General features: G+C 35.6%; 1 protein-coding gene across 1 annotated transcript in view; it reads right to left on the bottom strand.

The window, feature by feature from the left end:
• The window catches only part of szt2 (SZT2 subunit of KICSTOR complex), a 168,715-nt gene that overhangs the window by 110,525 nt on the left and 35,966 nt on the right, over positions 1-22,224 (bottom strand). The window contains 15 exon segments of the mRNA XM_056459355.1: positions 548-733; positions 851-1,036; positions 2,729-2,798; positions 2,873-2,986; positions 3,078-3,216; positions 5,468-5,770; positions 7,541-7,619; positions 7,830-7,922; positions 8,004-8,175; positions 9,491-9,740; positions 11,776-11,891; positions 17,224-17,271; positions 18,845-19,043; positions 20,699-20,923; positions 21,990-22,128. Of these exon segments, the coding sequence (XP_056315330.1) occupies positions 548-733; positions 851-1,036; positions 2,729-2,798; positions 2,873-2,986; positions 3,078-3,216; positions 5,468-5,770; positions 7,541-7,619; positions 7,830-7,922; positions 8,004-8,175; positions 9,491-9,740; positions 11,776-11,891; positions 17,224-17,271; positions 18,845-19,043; positions 20,699-20,923; positions 21,990-22,128 (2,319 nt within the window).

Raw genomic sequence — 22,224 nt, 5'->3', positions numbered from 1 at the left:
AAAATGTACATTAATGAAATAAAAACATACCATTTTAAATAAATAATTATAATAATTCTATGAATAATTATAACAATAACATTAAAAAAGTATTAATAAGTCAAAGCAATATATTTTGATAAATTCGCCACTGTCCCCCATAGTATTTTTTTCCTCAACGGTTCAGCTGTTCAACAGTTTACAACATTCTTCTAAATATCTTCTTCTGTGTTTAAGCACAAAGGTTTGAAATCACTTGAGTGTGAATAAACAAATTTTTCCAACTCTCCTATGAATAACCACCTCCAGCTCCGGCTCTTTTGTCTAATATTAGTAACAATAACATCACTAAAGTAATAATACTATTAAAATCAAAGCAATATATTTAGAAAAATGATGGGATCCAGTAGCCACTGTCTCCCATAATATTTTATTTCCTACAATGAAAGTCAATGGTTACCAGTTTCCAACATTCTTCAAAATATCTTCCTCTGTCTTCAACGGAAAAGGTTTGAAACCACTTAGGTGTGAATAAACTAATTTTTCCAACTCTCTTATGAATAATCACCTCCGGCTCTTTTGTGCAGATGTTTGCAGACGCCTCTGGACTCTGCGTTGTGGTGTTTTCAGCAGTGATGTTTATTTCTCTGGCCGTCTGGATCTTGTGCGACTGCTGGCGACTCAGGGAGACGTAGTGGAAGTTGTGCTGCTCCGCGTTCAGCAGGTAACCGGCCAGCGATAACCTCTTGAACTCCTGCGGCGAGGAAGCACAGGCGTGTTATTAAACAGCGGGGCAGAACATAATCTCTTTCCTGACCTTTCCCTGCGCGCTCTTATCAGCAATAATAGAGGTGACGGCGCGAGTTCAAACCTCTTGAAACTTTTCCAGCGATTGCTCGTGGCCGAAGACGAACTGCAGGGGGACGAGCTCGAAGTGGCACTGCGGGCGTCCGCTGGAGCGACACACGTGATCAGACACTTTCTGCAGCGTGGAGGAGCTGATGACCGAAGACAGACGCAGAGCAGACACCATCTCATCCTCCAGGAGCCAGCGGATCTGAACAGATGATTAGCACTACACTGTAAAAAATGACTGTTAATGGACAGCTTCCGTATTTAGTGACTCACAAGTGTTTGTGAAATGCATTATGGGATGTTGATCTCTGCTCTGTTGACTTTTGATGTTGAAAATTCAACTCTACAGTTTGACAAAGTGACTTTTATTGCCATTTTAGTAGTTTGACATAATATAATGTATAAGAAATAATATATAGAGAAATAAGTGGCGACGCAGTGGCCCAGTAGGTAGTGCTGTCACCTCACAGAAAGAAGGTCGCTGGTTCGAGCCTCATCTGGGTCAGTTGGCGTTTCTGTGTGGAGTTTGCATGTTCTCCTTGTGTTAGCGTGGGTTTCCTCCGGGTGCTCCGGTTTCCACCACAGTCCGTTTCCACCAAATTGTTCGTAGTGTATGAGTGTGAGTGAGTATGTATGGATGGTTCCCAGAGATGGGTTGCAGCTGGAAGGGCATCTGCTGCGTAAAACATGTGCTGGATAAGTTGTGCTGTGGCAACCCCGGGTTTATAAAGGGACTAAGCCGAAAAGAAAATGAATGAATATAGAGAAATAAGTCTGTAAAAAGACAGAAAATGTACAGTTTATTGCAAGGTGTTTGTAGCATAATACACAACACCATCCATAACAATATATCAGTGCAAACTATTACAAATGTCACTTTTATAAAGTCAAACTTCTCAAGGTTAAAAGTCGTTGGAAGAAAGATCAAGAGCCCATAATGCAATTCAAAATTATAAATAAACAAGAAAATCTCATCCTCCATCAGCCAGTGGATCTGATGCAGAAAAACAGATGATTAGTACTAGCTACAATCATAAGCAAATGTATGGCTGTCTTAAATATTAAGCAAACAAAGGTAGAAAAAAATGAAGAAAATAGAAAAACATTTATTATTATTATTATTATTATTATTATTATTATTATTATTAATAAAATCTAATAATTACATTTTTCTTTATTTTGTTTGAGTTGAAGTAATAAAATAAATGTACACTTTATATTAATATGATATTAAAATCAAATAAAATTTTAATTATAAAAAAAGCAACAAAAGACAAACTCTTTAAATGAAAATTGTGATCCTACAAACAATTCAAAATATTAATTAAATCTAGAATACAATTAAATGATATTAAAATAACTCTGGTCAGAGACAGATGCTAGTATTAAAATAAGCCCATTAAAACATTGCTGTTACTTAAAATAAAATAAACATTAATTGAAATAAACCACAAATTACAAAACAAAAATAATAATTATTATTATTATAAAAAAAATACAAAGATTAAATAACAGTTTCAAAAAACATTTAAAAATTTACATTTAAAGAAGGCAACATTTATTTTCACTTAAATAAACTGCTAAATAAAAAATAATTATAATAAAACTACAGACAAAACTACAGACTACATATATATATATATATATATATATATATATATATATATATATATATATATATACATATAAATATATATATTAGCAATATCTATGAAAATAGGAAATCTAAAAATAAAAAAGGCTTTTAAAAAATGTAATAACTCAAAAAACAAAGTAAAACCTTAATAAGTAGATTGAACATTTAGAAGACTGGAAAATTATTTCTGGATCTCTACAACTTATTTTATTTGTTGGTTTTATATAAAATTACTATAAAACCCTTTTTCACACTGACCTCATCCATAGTGGCTAAAACAGCCATCTTGTGCGGTACAGGGAGTTTAGAGAGTGGATCTCCAGACATACTGCAGAAGAAGACACAACACAGAGTCAGTGCTGAAGATGACGACGACGTCCTGATTTACCTGTGAACACTCACCTGTCCTCGCCGACATGCAGACCGTCCAGATTCCCCATCAGCTCCTCATCAGAGCGATAAGATGAAGGCTGAGCAGGGGAACGATTCAACGACACGCTGCTCTCAGACGTGTTTCTGCATCATGGACAAGGATTTAAATGATGTAAAATAAGCCTCAGATATTTTTTTCTAGCTTGATATGCAAACCTGAAGTAACTCCACAGACCTGATGTGGCGAGCGCCAGGAGCCAAAACCTCGATCTCTAGAGGCAGCGTGAGAACGTAGATATCCAGAGTGACCGACATCTCATTCAGATCCACAGAATGAAGAGTCTCTGCATTCTCCAGACAGGAGATGATCTCGCCTGCAAACACACACAACAACACATTATTCTGTGTCAAAAATGTTATTATCACAGCCTACAAGAGTCCAAAACAAATCACATCAAAACACAATAGAAGGCTTTGGACGAGATGTGTAAGATACTAGTGCTAGTGCTACACACAGGAGGAGTTTAAGGACAAAACAATACAAATGAGCGAAATACAACATCTTTCATTAAACATGTACACATGGACATCGCCTATATATAACTGCAGGTTAACTATGTTTATATATAATAACTTTAACTGTTCAAGGCTATTAGTAATTAGTCACTAGTTAATTAGTTAACATTATTGGTAAGTAATAAAGTTATGGTAACTAATAACCTTAACTATCTGAATTTGATTGTAATGCAATAACATGCACCTTTTGCAAAGCTGCTTTGAAACAATTATTACTGTGAAAAGCATTATACCAGGCATGTGATCAGCTTAGGACAAAAAAAGGTAGATGAGACCCCCCTCAAAAAATAAATAAATAAATAAAATGAATAAACAAATAAATAAATAAAAATAATAATTATGTTTAGATATGTATATATATATATATATATATATATATATATATATATATATATATATATATATATATATATATATATATATATATATATATATATATATATATTCACACACACAAACATATATGTGTGTGTTTTTAAATAATAAATAATAATTTTAAAAGAATAAATAATATTTTTATATAAATATTTGATATTGCTCACACGATTTAAGTTTCTTTTTTTTTATCATTTTAAATGTTTAGCAGTTTAATAGTCACCTAAATAATATTTAACAGGTTTATAATTGTACCTCAATGTTGGGACAGATCCACTTACCGCCGCTAGATGGCACCACTAACTCGGTTAGTTTTCTGCTTCCAAAGAACATAATTTCTCCTGTAATGTAGTCGACTCTTTATTCCACACAATAAATAATCTACAAGTCAGTCAACCATTCGCACTGTAAAAAAATTAAGTCCAGCTGAATTGAGCAGCCTAATATACTTTAACATTCCACCCTGAAAAAGATACCATACATTTCTAAAAAGAGTTGATCACTTTCCCTTTCCATCGGCATAGTGCCTACTTTTTAATAGTTTTAATAGTGCTTTGATCACGATGAACCTCACTGAGAAATACAAAAGGACTGACATTTTAATAAACTCATAAACAAATGTTTTACATTATTATATAATATTATTAAATATATATTTTCTCAAAAGGCAAACAAAACCAAAATCTGATGAAAAAACTTTTATTATTTGAATAAAAAAGTAAAAAAGAAAATTTATTATATTACTGCAATAATAATGTACTGTAAAATCTAAACATTTATTATTATTATTATCAACTATTATTATTATTATTATTATTATTATTATTGTTGTTATTATTATTATGTTTATGAATCAATAATTTATTAATTAAATTATTTCTTGATATTTTAATAGAACTAAGAAGGGGAAATGTTACAAAAAAAGTAAAATAAAAGTCTGTTAAATACAACAACAACAACAACTACAACAACAACAACAACGACGACGACGACAACAACAACAACAACAACAACAACAACAACAAACAAAACTATATTAGCATCTAGCATTAGCAATGTTCAAACTGACTGGCTTCTGACAGGCTGTCAATGCTTTTATAGTTCAATAGCAGGGGAAAATCCTTGTGATTTTGTTTATTCTGTGCAATTATCATTATATGTTAATTACATTTAACGTAAAGAAGATATTTCAACACATTTCTAATTATGATTGTTTTAATAGCTCATCTCTAATAACTGATTTCTTTTATCTTTGCCATGATGAAAGCACTTAATGTTTGACTAGATGTTTTTCACACACTAGTATTCAGCTTAAAGTGACATTTAAAGGCTTAATTGGGATGTTAGGCAAGTCATTGTTTAACAGTGGTTAGTAGACAATCGGAAAAATATTTAGCTTAAGGGGGCTAATAATATTGACCTTAAAATGTTTTCAAAAAAAAAAATCTAAACTGCTTTTATTTTAGCCGAAATAAAACAAATAAGATATTATAGGATATTATAATAAAATATTATAGGAGATACTGTGAAAAATTCCAAGCCCTTTTAAACATTGTTTGGGAAATATTTGGAGGGCGAATAATTTTGACTTCAACTGTATATCTTTACAGTCATCATTGAAGCTGTTTTTGTTGGTGTGACCCTGTCAAAGGACTACATGTGTTATGTTCTCACTCAGGCAGGTTGGCAGTGTCTGCGTGGGCATGGAGCCGTGGCTGCTTTTCATGTTGACGGAGCAGGTGAGATGAACAAACAGTGGTGGGAGCTCCGGCTGCGGACCCTCCACCTCCAGCAGAGAGTCTCCATCCAGAATACTGAAGGAGTCCTCGTCCTGATTCACCGTGTTAGAGTCTGACGGAGATTCACCTGTGGCACCCTCTGCTTCTCCAGCATCTGCTTCAACATTCCCACACTCCTGATACTCCACCTCCAGATCCGTATCGCTCTCCGTCACGATGCAGCAACCGGACACGTTCTCTGCGCACACACAAACATGGATTACATGAGATGTTTTAGAGAACTTCATGTTTAATAACAAGTAAACATTGCATGGTTGATATTTGTTTTATTACACGGCTGTCTAAAAAACTCATTTCTGATTGACCAGCAACATTCCAAGGTATGTTATCTCAAGAGAACAACTGCTAAATAATAATTCAGATACTTTGAATCATCTTGATGGTCCCTGAAAATGTTCACATCCATATAATGATTTTTTTTATTATTACAGGGCTGTTTAGAAAGCATGCTTCTGAGTGATCAGTTGCAACATTACAATATACGTTATCCCAAGATAACAACCACTAAATAACGCAGGTTCATTCCGGAAACCTCAAATCACCTTAACGGTCACTGAAAACGTTTACTTCCACATTCATATGCATCTGCTTATCTGTCACGCCACTGTTTTTACTGTTTGGTGCTGTATTGTAAATGAATAATACATAGGTTAGTGCAGTGTTTCCCAACCCTGTTCCTGAAGGCACACCAACAGTACACATTTGCAACCTCTCCCTAATCAAACACACCTGAATCAACTCATCAGAAGATTTGAAGAAACTCCAAAACCTGAAGTTAATGGGTCAGATAAGGGAGACATTCAAAATATGTGCTGTTGGTGTGCCTCCAGGAACAGGTTTGGGAAACACTGGGTTAGTGTATGCTCCATTCAGCTGGTTTGTTTCTGTCAGCTTTCCCTTTTTTTTTATTCAGTTTTCAATACATCTGTATTTCTATAGCGCTTTTACAATTTAGATTGTGTCAAAGCAGCTTAATATAGAAGTTCTCATAAATTGAAACTGTGTCAGTCCTGAAGAGCAAATCGATTGATGAGCAGCTCCACAAGTCCCAAACCAAGCAAGCCAGTGGCAAGGAACAACCTTCACCAATTGACGACAGAGAAGGAAAAAAACCTTGAGAGAAACCAGGCTTAGTGGGGCACGACCATTCCTCCTCTGGCCAAACTTCTTGTGCAGAGCTGCAGTCTAAGTGCCGGAGGATGGAGAATGCTGGACATCCATCATAAAGACCTGCAGGCATGAGTAGGTCACTGGCAGGTATACAAACTGGCTCACGGGATCAATGCGAAGACTCGCCCATCACTGTGGTCTTTCAGAAATCGGTCTCATGCTCTCCGCTCCTCCATGACCGCCACAGCATCTGCTGAGGATACGGCCTGGTCCAGGATTATGGATACCTTGGCACCATTTCTTCACAGTTTTTGACTGTTTGGCACAATCTCGTGACTAAAAAATGAGCAGGTTAGTGTATAATCCATTCAGCGTTTTTTGTTTCTCTTTCGAGGTGAACTATCTTCTGCTGCTTTCAGGAGTATGGCAATAAATGACACGTAAAACGGTATTCAAACTCACATTGATAGCATAAACACTGAACAAAGCACATAATCTGGACAGGAGGTGATCCTTGCCTTTGTTTTGCCATGACAATACAGAAATAGAAACTTTCTAAAATAGAAATATCGCACGTTGTCATCGCAGATTTTTATTTTAACTCGAAAAAGTTAATGAAATAGCTTTTATCTCATGTCACAGCATTCAGAAAAATTATACAAAATGGGTAATGTGGGGTTATTTGGTAAATAATAAGTGTAAATATGTCACAATCGCTGCTGTCTCTAAAGGACTTGTTTATGAATGGGGAACTGTCAAGTGCACACTCACATATGGAGATATTTGTGACATATACTTGACTATATTTAGAGTATCAGAGGAGTAAATGTGGTGTTACCATCTTCTGTGGCCAGTTCAGCTTCAGAAAGCTCACACTCGTCACTGGGCCTTAGTTCTTCTTCTCTGTCCGAGTCCTCCTGAAGACCAGCAAAGAGTCAGCAATTACTGTCTGAACAAAATATCATCAAAATATACCTACATGGAATCTGCGTGTGCAGAAATCAGCATTGAGGCTATGTATTTACTTGTGTGAAAATACTCTTATTCCTTGTTTATTATTTATATTTTGTTCCTTGTTAACTTGTTCTGGTAGTGAGCACTGTGCTTACTAAAAAAGCAAAACGCACCTCTTTTTTGGAAGACTGAAGGCAGTAAAAGAAATAATGTGGATTGGACGGTACAGTCTTGAAATACTGAGCACCAATTTCCATGAATTTATCCTGCAATACAAACAGAATGTGTTTTATTGTTAATACAGCTTTAGGAATGCTGTTCGTCTCCTCACTGTGTGTCTGCAGTACCTGTATGATTTTGTGCAAATCAGGAAAAACTTCACACTTCTGCTGGGACTGGAGAAGAGTCAGAGGGAATTCTGGGATTTTGGGAGACTTTGGTTCGTCCAGGTTCAGTGGGGACGAGGGAACAGAGAGTTTTCCTTTGGAATCAGTTTCACTCACATCCTCCAGTTCAACACTTTCAGAAAAAAAATACAAACAATTATGTGATCGTGTACATGCGCATAATTATTACATTAATTTAATGAATTTCATTAGTTTGAGTCCCGGCTGGTCAGTTGGCATTTCTGTATGAAGTTCTCCCCGTGTTGGTGTGGGTTTCCTCCGGGTGCTCCGGTTTGTTTTCCCCACAGTCCAAACAGCTTAATTTGTGCTGGAACATTTTGGATCCAGATCCAGCACCTCTGAAATCTGATCCAGCACCTCATTTTACCGATCCCTCTCCTCAACCGCTCTTCTCCCCCATCCGCTGTTCACTTTCACTTCCGTCCGCGACAACCCCTCCACTCTTCATTTCCGTCCTTCGTCCGCGACACCCCTCCACCCCCGCTCTCCACTTTCGTGCGAGACACCTCTCCATTCTCGGGTAACATGCCAGATCCGTTACCCCGATCTGTTCCGGGACCTCGCAATTCACAAATTAAGCACTGGCTATAGGTAAATTGAAGAAACAAAATTTGCTGTAGTGTATGAGTGTGTGTGTGTGACTCTGAGAATGTATGGGTGTTTCCCAGTACTGTATTGTGGCTGGAAGGGTATCCGCTGCGTATACCATATGCTGGAATAGTTGCCGGTTCATTTCACTCTGGCTTAAGGCTGATTTATCCTTCTGCGTCAAGCGCACTCAAATGCTATATCGCAGCCTACGCGTGGACGCATAGCCCCTCGCCGTGGTCGCCGCTGACGCGCACCTCTCAAAAAAATGTAACGCGTACGCGTAGCGCAAGCTCTGTGATTGGTCGGCTTGGTAGTGCTGATGAGTGTGGGCGGAGGTGAGAGCGTGATGCAGCGGGTGTTTACAAGTGTGGAGTCCCGTGAAGGAGCTCCGGATGGAGACTGCTGTTTTGTGTTTGCCTTATGATTAAAGCTGTTGCACGTCCGCAGGTTCCCGCCTCAAAATGAGCGAATTTGAGCCACTTGTACATTAAGGAAGCGTTCAGAAAAAATAAAACACCAGCGAAGGAACTCGACACAGAGAAACATAGACACCTACTGCCAGCTAGCGTTTTGGAAGTGTATTGCAGACCAACAGAAACAGCGTGCAGAAGTATAAATGCACAGCTGTGCGCAAGGCTTGCGCCGTGGGTCACGCCGATCACTTGACGCAGAAGTATAAACCAGGCTCTAGTCTCTTATATATCGGGGGTCACCAAAGGAAAATGAATGAATGAATAATAATAAAAAATCCCAATGAAAAGGGCAACCACTAACACACTCCACGCAACAAACCCAAATGACTACAAGCCCTAGAATGCTTTGCTCTGCATGGGTACCTCGATGAAGACACAAGCGTGGCTCTGTCAGCTCCATCTTCCTCTGCCTCCCCGATTATGAAGGTTGTAGGGCCGTTGCTGGATTTTCCGTGCAGCTCGTGGCGTTCTCGAAACACGCGCACGTGTCCACACAGCGTCTGCAGAAAGGAAGTGATGTCGATCTCCTGCATCGACTCCTCGCAGTAGTCCATGGCTGTCAGGACGTCCTGAGAGCTCACGTTATACGACTGCTGCAGACTGCGATAGACACCTGTCGTTCAATCAATCACAGAAACATCAGCGGACAGGAAGTTTACTTGTATTTCGCATACAGAAAATGTGGTAAAAATAGACAATACGTCTTAACATAAAACGTGACCTTACAATTAATACTTATACTTTTTTAATGCATCACAAAGCAACTGACAAACAGTATACACTTTAATGCCGATTTCATACCTTCCACCACCTCAAATTATTGTGAAAGCTGTTGTTGTTTTTTTATTATTAGTATTATTATTATCATTATTATTATCAACGTTAGTATATCATAGTTATCACGTTAATCGTTCCTCCTCTCGATCTTTCATTCTTTTTTATTATTGTTATTATTATTACTATTATTAATAACTATTCCTAGTATTACCTAAATTCTTCTTTTCAATATTTCTTTACTTTGAGTTTTTACTGTCTGTATATTATCATAGTAATGTTTTTTTTTCTTCTCTCAATATTCTCATTGTCTTGTCTGCTGCAAATTGTTTCCACTTCCTTTTCTTCTTCTACTCTTTCTTTTCCTTCCTTTTCTTTTTCTTTTTTTTCTCTCCTTTTCTAATTTTCTAATCTTCTATTTCTTCTCATTCCTTATTCTACTTGTTATTATTATTATTATTATTAAAAATATTATTAGTTCTCTTCCTGAAATCCCAACCCCCCCTCACCTCCTCACTATTATCATCAATATTATTACTTCTACTTTTGTTATCATTGTTATTAGTACTGTCCTGACTTGTCCTGTTATCTCCTCATTATCATTATTACAAGTATCTCTACCATTGTCATTATTCAGGTTGCTGTAGTTGTAGTAGTAGTAGTAGTAGTAGTAGTAGTAGTAGTGGTTGAAGTTGTAGTTTGGGTTTTTGAAGTAGTAGTTGAAGTAGTATCTGTAGTAGTAGATGTCGTTGGTATAGTGGTATCAGAAGTAGTGGATGTGTAGTAGTAGTAGTAACTCTCTGTAGTAGTAGTAGTAGTTGGTGTAGTACTTGGGATTTATTTTTATTATTATTATTTTTATTATTGTAGTGGTTGTTGTTAATGATTATTACTGTTGTCCTTTTTTGCTTGTTTACTGTCATTATTACTATCATTAACAAAAAAAAAAAACAATTAATACTTATAAAGCATTTAATATTTATTTATTATGTTTATTGTAGCTGTTTTAAACTAATTTTAAATACAGAAAAATGTAATTCTTACATAAATGTCTGCATCTGATAAACTAAAAATCAAAAAAACAACAAATCTAAAATATCTAAAAATACTTAAATGCCATGCGGATTTTAATTGTATGCATGTATGTCTGTATGTTGGTATGTGTATATTGTATTTCATGTCAAATGTATTTTACTTCATAAAAATTCAATAAAAAATATTTTTTGCTTAACTATGGGCCCATGTGTTATTTTCTGTCTGTGTAAATACGCATCGGTGTGTGTGTGTGCGCGCACAGTGCACTATACACTACCAAGACTGTGCGAATGAACTGGTTTTCACCATTAAACAGTAATGCACATGTTCTGAGCACTGTCATTAGAGATTTTCCAAACACCCCTGATATTGTTGTTGTGGATGAAGTATTGAAGAACATTCTGATTATGGAAGTACGCTGCTGTTTTGACGCATCCATGAATTTGTGCTATTCAGAAAAAATGCTGAAATATCAACCATTAATGCTCTGAAAGTGTGTGGTTACAACACAAAGTTAGTGGTTTTAATCTACGGTAGCCTAGGGCACGTTCTTAAACTGTGTGTGAGGGGACTACAAATTGCCGGACTCAGTAAAAAAGACTCTAAACAAATTGCAAAGTACTGTTCTGTGTCTGCAATAATAGGCAGTCTTCATGTGTGGAGAAGACGAGGCCATCTCTACCCCTAAGAAAAGAAACTCAATGGTTGTATCTACTGCTTGTACTGTGAAACATCATGGGCTCTTTATGAATAATTGGATGTTGTGTGTTGCTTTAATTACTATTAGTCATTCCAAATAAAATTAATCAAATGTGTGTGTGTGTGTGTGTGTGTGTGACCTTTGACATAGCTCTGGTAGTAATGCTCCTGCAGGAGGCTGCGGTAGTTGGCCAGCCCCTTCTGTGTCACGTGCTCCATCCCAGAGAAGGTGCTGTTGCACTCCTGAGAGATCGACCTAAAATAAATCAATCAAATCAATTCTACAATAAATTATGATCATTTATAAGCAATTTCTAAAAAAAAAAACTGTAATACATTTTCAGGTGGACATTTTCTTTCAAATTAAAATTAGGCCAAAACTATGGCAATTTATATATGTGTGCACTGTTCACACACATAGACATGCATTGAATAATATATCAATATGTATATGCATTAACAGCAGTCATTTTACAGTGTAAAATACTGACATAATTCTCTCAGGTAGTCTTCTTCAATGCACATCTCTATTTTACGTTCCTTTTATGTGAAACTGAAATCAATGGATTCTATATATAATCCACCACTTCACTATGTGCAAAAAAAAGGTGATCACAAACCCTGTTAAACAATAAACATATCTCATTTATTTTTATTTAAATAGACTTCCTAATGCTGATTCTGATGTTGTTGATATTCAATATCAATGTTGGTTGCACTAGTATTTCTAAAGGGGTAATACTGCATAAAGCATAACTTTAGTGCAATAGGATTACATTTATCCTCTCAGTCCAGATGATGATCCAAATGTAAATATTAGTCACATTTGACTGCTGAAGAGGACGGTGAAATATCAAACCCGTCACAGAGCAGCAGGATCAAACCAGCTTTAAGAGCATGCAAAACACATTTACAGCCATGAAGCAACAATACTCCAGATTACACACCGCAGGCTTTACCGCTATTGTGGTCAACAGAGCAGGAAAAATACATTTCAAGAAAAGGCAAAGTGATGAAAAATTAAGACGTTGAGGACACCAGCATAATATGTACCGTAAAATTTGGGTGTGTAAACACTAATACAGAAAAAAACGTTTAAAATAATTGTATTAAAGAAGAAGATAACCCAGGCTCAATGGAAATATGTGCCCAGGGCTATATTTGTAAGAACCAACACACATGTACCCTGGACTACATTTTCTTGCAATTTTTCTATTAAAGTCTGCTTGAACTGGAAGGTGTCGAGACTTTTATTTCAGTATTTTGAGGTACTTTCAATCTAAACGGAATACTGAGTAGGGGGCGGGGCTTCTTTTGTGCCTCACAGCCTAACGGTAAGAGAGGCGTGGCTAGGAATATTACGACTGGAGCCGTCACAAATCCACTGGAGGGCGTTGTGTACATTTTTGACAATCTCAAATACATTACCGGTGCACGTTTTCTCATACGTGCCATTTCTCGTAAATCCACCAGAGGGTGCTGTATACATTTCTACAAATTTTAACATCCTTCTTGTGCATGTTCATTAGAGAAGCTTGTCGTCGTGCATAATACAGTATATCAAGTTGATATCGACTGGCCCGGAGAGACCCCCTTCCCTAAACCCAACCCATCGTGTTTTCAAAAGCAAACCACGATAGAAAAGTCAGCTTCTACTGTAGTCTCACACTGCTTTTTTGGATTTCCTTTTTCCTGTTTTATGTAACCATCCTTTGTCGGACTCGAACCCTGCTGCCTAAGTCTAGAGCCATTCTGTGAAGTACTGAGCAAACTGGAACAGCTGTCCATACAAAAGTTAGCAATCAGCGATACCGCCCAGTAGCATTCATTTTACATATCAAATACAGCCGTATACACCCACGAGCACATATTTCTCAGTTCTCAAAAATGTACATCAGGGCACGTTTTCCCAATGAGCCCGTGTTGGAACAAGAACATGACTTATATTTCACATTTTCTAAGTCATTGACTGTTTTGTGATTAGGGATGCAACGATTAACCGGTTTCACTATTAACCGCGCTTTAATTCGTCACTATTAATTAATCGTAAAGGATTCTCAACACCACCTTTCTGCACAGAACAAAACTGCAGCAACTAAACAGCAAACTATGCAAGTTTATACGCTGAGACTAATAACCACGCACACTGGATTAATTATGACTGAGGCTATTAACTAAGGCAAGCTCGTGTGAGTTCATTTCCAAAGGAGGGACGCGGACGCGACGTAACGTAACGTGCTCATGCTTTTCGGGCGCACTAGTTAAGATGGGGGCTTTTGTGTCCGCAAGAACTGCAAACGGCTGAAGTTTGAGGAAGAAGCAATGAAAAGTACACAGGTTTGCAAACCCACTTCAAGTTACAAATATTGGCGGCGATTAGATCGATCATGTGATGAATATTGATCTGCCAGCCGAGATCAAGCGAGTGTTTTCGGACTGCAGAAAGACTCGGAGTGGATCAGCTGTTTAATGGCCTGAATCTCGATGCGTTGCATTCACTGCGTGTTTAGCGCAAATAGAAGCTAAATGTAAAATCTAACAGTGTATAGATCTATGCCAAAGAAGCTCGACTTTACTAAGTTTATACTGAAACTTCAGCTCATGATAAAGAACAGTACTGTGCAGGTGGTCATCGCAAGAAAGCTATTCTGTGCCGCATATATTGGGCCGGCTGACTCGCCTGCACACACAGAAAAATGAAAACAACAAGACTGAGCATTTAAAATGACACAAACCAAAACCTTTAAAGAGTATTAGAAGTAAGACTTTTCTTCTTTCTTTTGTCCGATCTTTCTGGTTATTATATTGACATGCGTATAAAAACAATAGTACACAATGTATATTTCTTACTTCAATGCTTCATTTTTGTTTGATGCAAACCATAGATTTTATTCTCATAAAGTAACAGCAGGACTTTTTATAGCACATAACTCGCATTCAAGCACATTCAAGGCAGCAAGATAATGTTATTTATTGTTAGCATTATTGTTGTCATCATCATCATTCATTTTTAAATTATTGCACAAACATCAATAAGTGATAACAGAATTATTTAGTTGTTTCTGGTTTTTGTTAGTCCTGATTGATGTTGTTTTAAAATACAATAAATCTGTAATATTCAATTTGCAGTGGTCCTTATTCATTTTTGGTGGGTGGTCCTAAATATTTATGGTGCTACCTTAAGTTAATTTCAAGCCCTGCATTAGACAAATCCTATTCTTTTTATTTATTTATTTATTTATTGTTCTATCATTTATTTACAGTGTAAAAATTATGTATGTTAAAATGTCAAAAATGTGACTTATTTTTAAGCACAAAGAGAGAAATGGACTATTGTTAATATTATTTTGTGCTGTATTTTTTGGTTACTGAGCAGCAATAAATAACACTTTAAAATATAAGGAGTTTGGACATTTTCTAAGGAGATTTTCTAAACTAGTAGTGTTTTAAAATTAATGAAGGCATAATAATCATGATAACCGTGAAACCGTGATCATTTCTCAGACTATAATCCTACAACCAAAATCTATAATCGTTGCATCCCTATTTGTGATGTCCTAAAAGTCTACATGCAGGGAACTACTCTCTTAACTTCAGTGTGTGTACACTATCAGTCAAAGGTTTGGACACAATCATTGTAAAATGACACAAAAATGAAACATTTCTGATTTGGCTTGTTTCTAGTCCAAATATCAACAAATTCTGATATTAAGAAGCATTTTCTAGACAAGCAAAAAAAATATGTCTTGTTTTCTGAAATATTAAGTGAGAATTTAAAATTAAGTGAGTTTAAAACAAGCAAGATAATAATCAGAAATTTTGTGTAAGCAAAATTATATTGTTTTCACTTTAATTTAATAATAAGACATGAACATGTTTCTTGATTTAAACAGGACCTATCATGCAAAAATCACTTTTATTAGAGGTTCAAACACAATTGTGTAGCAACAGTGTGTGAACATAAGCAGCTTCTAATGGTCAAAATATATTCATTTTATTTTTTTATAATCAGACAGTCTGCAAAAAAAAACCTTTGATTGACATTCTCCCTTTGTACGTGCCATAAGAGGGGGAAAGCCCCGCCCACTAGTGATGAACTCTCTCTCTCAATAGGGTATATGCCAAAGCATGCTAATAGGACTTTTAATTTGTCAGTATATTGGGTTAATCGTTTCCAGTGAATTGTATGCCAATGCAAAATTGACGCGTTTAAGGTCTGTTTTCTTTAAAAATCAGCGATCTCCACTGGCTGAGTGATATCTGATATAAAGTGGGTCTCAGATTGTACAAGAAGCACTGCATTAAATAAAATTTTTCCCCGCCATGTCTTTATAATATGAGCATTTATTTTACCCCAGTATATTCAATGGAGCTTCTGCGCTAGCCTGCCGATTCTGACGGGTGCGTGCGAGGATTCGTCTTTTTGTCTCGTTTTACGCTTGAACAACTAAATAATTGCCAAAGTCTGTTTAACTGATTGTATTTCAATTACATTACAACATCGATGCTGTAAAAGGAACTGTATAAAATGGAAAAAACTCACAATAACTGGAAGTTTATCAGTATTGGAACAACACTAGCTCGGCATTTACCCTATAGCATAGAACATTAGTCTTGCTTTTGAATCTGCCACTATGCTTCACATACACACATTAGGGACATCAGAGATTTATTTTACATCTTGTATAAAGAGACATAATAGATCCCCTTTTAGAATTTGTAGACATTTGGACCAGAAACAAGACAAAACGAATATTTTTTTGCATTGTTCATCATAAAAACTTCATGATGTGCATTATTATGATATATATGCAATGCTGTTTAACTGCTTTTCCATTTCCATTAATAATAAGAAGGTCTTTAGGAAACAAGTGTCCAAACTTTTGACTGGTACTGAACATCAGAAAGCACAGAAAACAGCCTTTAGGATATGAGGTCTTAAAATACATTAGGCAGAACCTGATTCATTAACAATAACTTTTTCCCGTTCGATTCGTTTTATGATTTTAAAAAAAGTCTGCATGTATTTGATCTAAAATACAATAAACGTCTGTTATTTTATCAAAAATACTTTTGTGAAATAATATTACCATATATAAATAAACCATTCAAAAAATGCCCTTCTCAATGCAAAAAGCGCGTTCGCTATGATCAGCCTCTTATGCAGCCATACTTTAAAGATATATTGAATAATATTTTTTAATTGTTTAACTTATTAATTGGAGAGAGAGAGAGAGAGAAAAAAAATAAAATGAAGAAAAAAGTCTTTGTTAAAAATTTTACATTTTATCACCTTTATTCTTCTTTCAATAGAATATTTAAAAAAATACTGACCCCAAATCTTCAACGTTTGTATATACAAGTTTTCCTTTGATTATTTTAAGACCTCATACCCTTAAAAGACATCTAAAAGTTCCCATTACTGCAGCTACCTTCCTAGAGTAGCAAAACCCCTCAGGAAAAGAGAAGGACAGAAAAAACATCTTTAGTGCGACGGGGCCAAAAAGCGGCCCCTGTTAACCCTCCCGGCCTTGTCCCAATACAGGCCTACAGCAGCAGCAGCAGCAGGAAGCAGTAAGCAGAGCTACCTGTATCTGGGCTGCTGATTGAACTCCCAGGTGTCTGTCTCTTGAGGTCTATTCTCATCCAAAGAGAAACCACACATAAACATATTTAGGACGACCATATGATGAGCAAACACAGCAACTCTGTTCCAAAACATAGCAAGCTGCCTGACTAGAATGAAATCAAAGTATTATCAGTCATTTAGGGCGTGGCTATCCATTCTTTAAGGTGGAGCTATCAGTCATTTAGGGTGTGGCTATCAGTCATTTAGGGTGTGGCTATCAGCCATTTAGGGTGTGGCTATCAGTCATTTAGGCCGTGACTATCCATTCTTTAGGGCGGAGCTATCAGTCAATTAGGGTGTGGCTATCCTTTATTTAGGGCATGACTATCAGTCATTTAGGTCGTGGCTATCCATCATTTAGGGCAGGGCTATCAGTCATTTAAGTTGGGGCTATGAGTCAATTAGGGCGGGGCAATCAGTCCTTTAGGGTAAGTCTATCAGTCAATTAGGGTGGGGCTATTAGTCGTTTAGGGCGGAGGAATCAGTCCTTTAGGGTGGGGCTATCAGTCCTTTAAGGAGGGGCTATCAGTCATTTTGGGCGGGGCTATCAGTCATTTAGGTCGGGACTATCAGTCATTTAGGGCGGGGCTATCAGTAATTTAGGGCGGGATTATCAGTCCTTTATGAAGGGGCTATCAGTCCCTTAGGGTGGGGCTATCAGTCCTTTAAGGCGGGGCTATCAGTCATTTAGGATGGGGCTATCAGTCATTTAGGTAGGGATTATCAGTCATTTAGGGCGGGGCTAACAGTCATTTAGTACAATGACAATCTTAATGCCATTATCATAAAGCCACAGTTAAACTTCAAGTGAAATCGGAAAACAAACTGGTATGACACTTTCCAAATTAGGACATCTCTGGAGTTCTAAACAGCTTATTAAAATTGGTCTGTGGCTGTGATGTAGGTGTGGCTCTGAGGCTCCACCTTCTTTTATGTGGAAATTTAAGTTTTGTAATAGGTAGGTGTGGTTCTTAAGACTCCTCCTTCTTTAATGTGGATATTTTTAGTGGGTGTGGCTCTCAGGCTCCACCAAAATCATTCCTCTTTCCAACTGGGAAACCCACTAACAATCAAGAATGCATGATTATATGCGGTAATGGCTTTGCAATGTCATTATAATGGAAGTCAATAGGGCAAAAACAGCCACCAACATAACGAAAAGGTAGTAAATATGCCCAGAGTGCATTGCTGAGTAAAAGTTTTTCATTTTACTAAAATATGAGTCAATAAAGAATAAATAGAGTGAATAAGATTAGTCACCAAAAATAATTCCATTTGCTTAAACACAGAGAAAGTTGTGGCCAAATTAAGACTCAAAATCACCCCAGAGTGGAAGCAAACATCCTTAACAGTACACAAGGATTAATTAAATTAAAATATCAATGCTTTTATTAAAAGTATGGGATGTTTTAGTGTAATGTTTATTGATAATGACGGGCATTACAGGTTCCTCATACGATTAGATGCTACCTTGTTGTTGTTTATGTAGGCCGCTGTGGAGGTATTGGAACAGAGTAGCAGAGCTCAGACCTTGACGCTGCACATAGGAGTCTGGTTGTGTGTGTTTTGTGTTTCAGTACCTGAAGAAGACATCTCTGGGATGGCGTCCGGAGCGCGGGTGGACCAGCTGCTCCTTGAGGGAGTCCAGAGAGCAGTTGTAGATGTATATGGGACAGCGAGGGCGAGCCGCATCACTGCTGCTCTGCTGAGACGCCTGCCTGCTGAACGTGATGTGACACTCTCGCCTCTGCGGCTCCACAAACTGCACACCGTCCTTCTCTGATCAAGATATGACAGACAAGAGACTGAGTTATGGACACTGTTCTCAAACTGTTTTTTGATCATAGCCATCACTGATGTTTTTATTGATATTTAGATGTTTTTATTAGCAATTCGATTTTTATGTCGTTTTTTAAATATATATTTTATTTATAACAGTTTTTTAAAAATACAAAAGAAATTGTATACCATCTGTAATATTTTATATTATTTCAAATGATAACATAAAAGAAATAACATAATTAAAAAAATAATAACAGAGATTTTTATGGAGAGTTGAAAACAAAATGATGAGCTTATCTTTAAAATTAAAATACTTTGTTTTGTAGAAGAATTTTTTTTTTACAGTATTTCCTATTTTCTTTTTAAGCCTTATTCTTAATTCTTAGTTCTTCTTGATTGGCTGGAATTAAATATATATATATATATATATATATATATATATATATATATATATATATATATATATATATATATATATATATATATATATATATATATATATATATATATATATATATATATATATATATATATTATATATATATATATATATATATATATATATATATATATATATATTAAAAATTAATAATTTAAATGTTTTTTAACAAAAGAACAAACCACTGTTATCAAATGACTTGCCAATTTAACCTTATAAACATAGTTGAGTATTTAATGTCACTTTAAGTTGGAGACTAGTATATTGGAAATTAAGTAAAATATTATGTACTGTCATCATGGTAAACACAAAAGAAATGAAATGAGTTATTAAAACTATTATGTTTACAGTGTGTTGAAACAAATCTTCTCTCCTTTAAATATCGCATTTGAAATTGAATTCAAGTTTCACAGAAAGGCTAATAGTTTTGCTGTCAACTGTATCTGTATATTTGTGCTCTATATTTCAGTTTAATAATCATTTCGGTTGTAATAATTTTATTCTGCTTTTTGTTAGCTAGCTGTGAATTTAGTCAAGATTTCTCAAGAATTGTCTAAAAATGATTTTTTTTGGTTAACACACTATCAAGGTGAATTTGTTTTGACACAGTTTACCTGTTCTTGTATTTTTATAACCATTTTCAAAACCATAGCAAATAAACAGCAGATGATGTCTGAATAATTAATTTGTAAATCACTTTAAATAAAAGTGTCAGCAAAATTATTAACTATAAACCAGGTCTGGACATTTAAATAATAATGATAATGATAATGATAATGATAATAATAATAATAATAATAATAGCAATAATATTAATAATAATTATAATAGTTTTTTGTTCATCCAGCAATCTTAGAGCTAAATAAAAAGCACATGCACGGTTTTGTACATTGTAAATAACTGTAATTGTTATTGTAAATAACTTGTAGTTATTTTTATGAATGTAATGTTATTTTTATTATTATACCGTCTCGTTTATGACAGAAGTTTTGTGAATGTTTCATTGAAGTGTATGTACATTGATCGCTGTCAACAGATACTGTTTCCCATCATATATCATATTATATAGTATCATATCATAGCATATTGTATCTTATATGTCATATATGATATGATATATGATATGATATGATATGATATGATATGATATGATATCATATCATATCATATCATATCATATCATATCATAGTAATATAATTGAAATTGCCATGCCTGTAACACTAGTGTTGGTCTGTTCTGTCTCCAGCTCTGCTTCAGAATGGGCTCCATGTTGACCAGTTTTAAAATCAGCAGTACCCTGTGGACCATTGGCAGTGCTGCTGATGAAGTCTGCCTGTGATTGGCTGCTGCCATGATTACAGGTCTCCTCCTCTTCCCGAACACTGCTGTTGATAGGAGGTTCAGTCTCCAGCCCAGAAGACATCAAAAGCTGCACATCTGAACAGTCAAAGTAAATCTATTAATTTTAATAATAATAAAAATGCATACATATTATTCATAATATATTATATAAAAGCATTTTTTAAAATAATATTAGTAGTTGTATATGAGTGTCTAGTATATAATAATTGCTATAATAATTACAATAAGATTACATTGAAACACATAGTACCCAGAGACCCATAGAGATTTGTCTGGGTTTACAATTTATACTTGCATGTTTTCAGTAAAATTCTGTAAAGAACTGATGCAATTTCTTTCAAATGTAAAATAAAAATGTGCTTTTTTTTGCATAAAATAACAATAAACTGCACATGTTTTAGACAATACAAAAATAGAGATCTAAATGGCAATATTTGCATTTTAAGATTGGAAGAATTATCAGACTTTTACACAGAGATAATACACATTTTTACTGCTAAAATGACATGACTTTTCCCGAGACTTATTTTTTTTAATCTAATTTTTATGATCTAATGTTTCATGTAATGTCTACATATACGTGGTACATAAGAAGAGCAATGCATGTTCCCATTTATTACAGCATATCATTAAAGCTTAAATCTATTTTATGTCAAATGTATTTAGAGCATGCTTACACAGCACTGCTAATGTGAGAGCATGTTTTTTGGCCAAGGACAGATATTTATTAAACCAATTTCCATGACTTCTTCAAAACTTTAAGTTTTTTCTGTTTGTAAAACTTTTCCAGGCCTGAAAAATGCCATGTCAAAATTTCATGACTTGTTCAGATTTTCCATGACCGTATGAACCCTGTTTATAAAATACTTGCCATCTACCGCACATGGTTTCAAATGTACTTATATTTTCTTTAAGATTAATATTTTTAAGTACTAAAGACCCTCCAATTGAGACCTTCCTAACAATCTCCAGAGTACTATATCAGTTTAGATATGCTGGGTTAAACTGTGGGTTTAGTTTCCTGTTTGCAGCTTAAGAAAAAGTACAGTATGTGCCTCGATGAAAGCATTAAAATGCCACCAATCTCCTGCTGCGTGCAGATAGAAAATAGCATTGAGCTATAATTGGTGTAGTATTGCACCTGTGAACGTCGCTGGCAGGAACGTGAGCAGGATCTGCTGATGGCTGATGTATTTGGCGTAACATTTCCAGCGAGGAGATAAACCGTCCGGCTCCACTCCAGCTGGCTCTTCATCCGCAAGATCCACATTACTAAAACTCTGCCAGTCAGAAACACACGCACATTAAACAATGCTGGCAACAGCAGAAAGAAGAGTGCACTGCCGTTTAAAAGATTGCCATAAGACTTGTTTAAA

The sequence above is a fragment of the Danio aesculapii genome, chromosome 6 (assembly GCF_903798145.1).
Source record: "Danio aesculapii chromosome 6, fDanAes4.1, whole genome shotgun sequence".
Taxonomy (NCBI): Eukaryota; Metazoa; Chordata; class Actinopteri; order Cypriniformes; family Danionidae; genus Danio; species Danio aesculapii.
The sequence above is the reverse complement of the archived record's forward strand: the minus strand, read 5'-3'. Positions and strand labels throughout refer to the sequence as shown.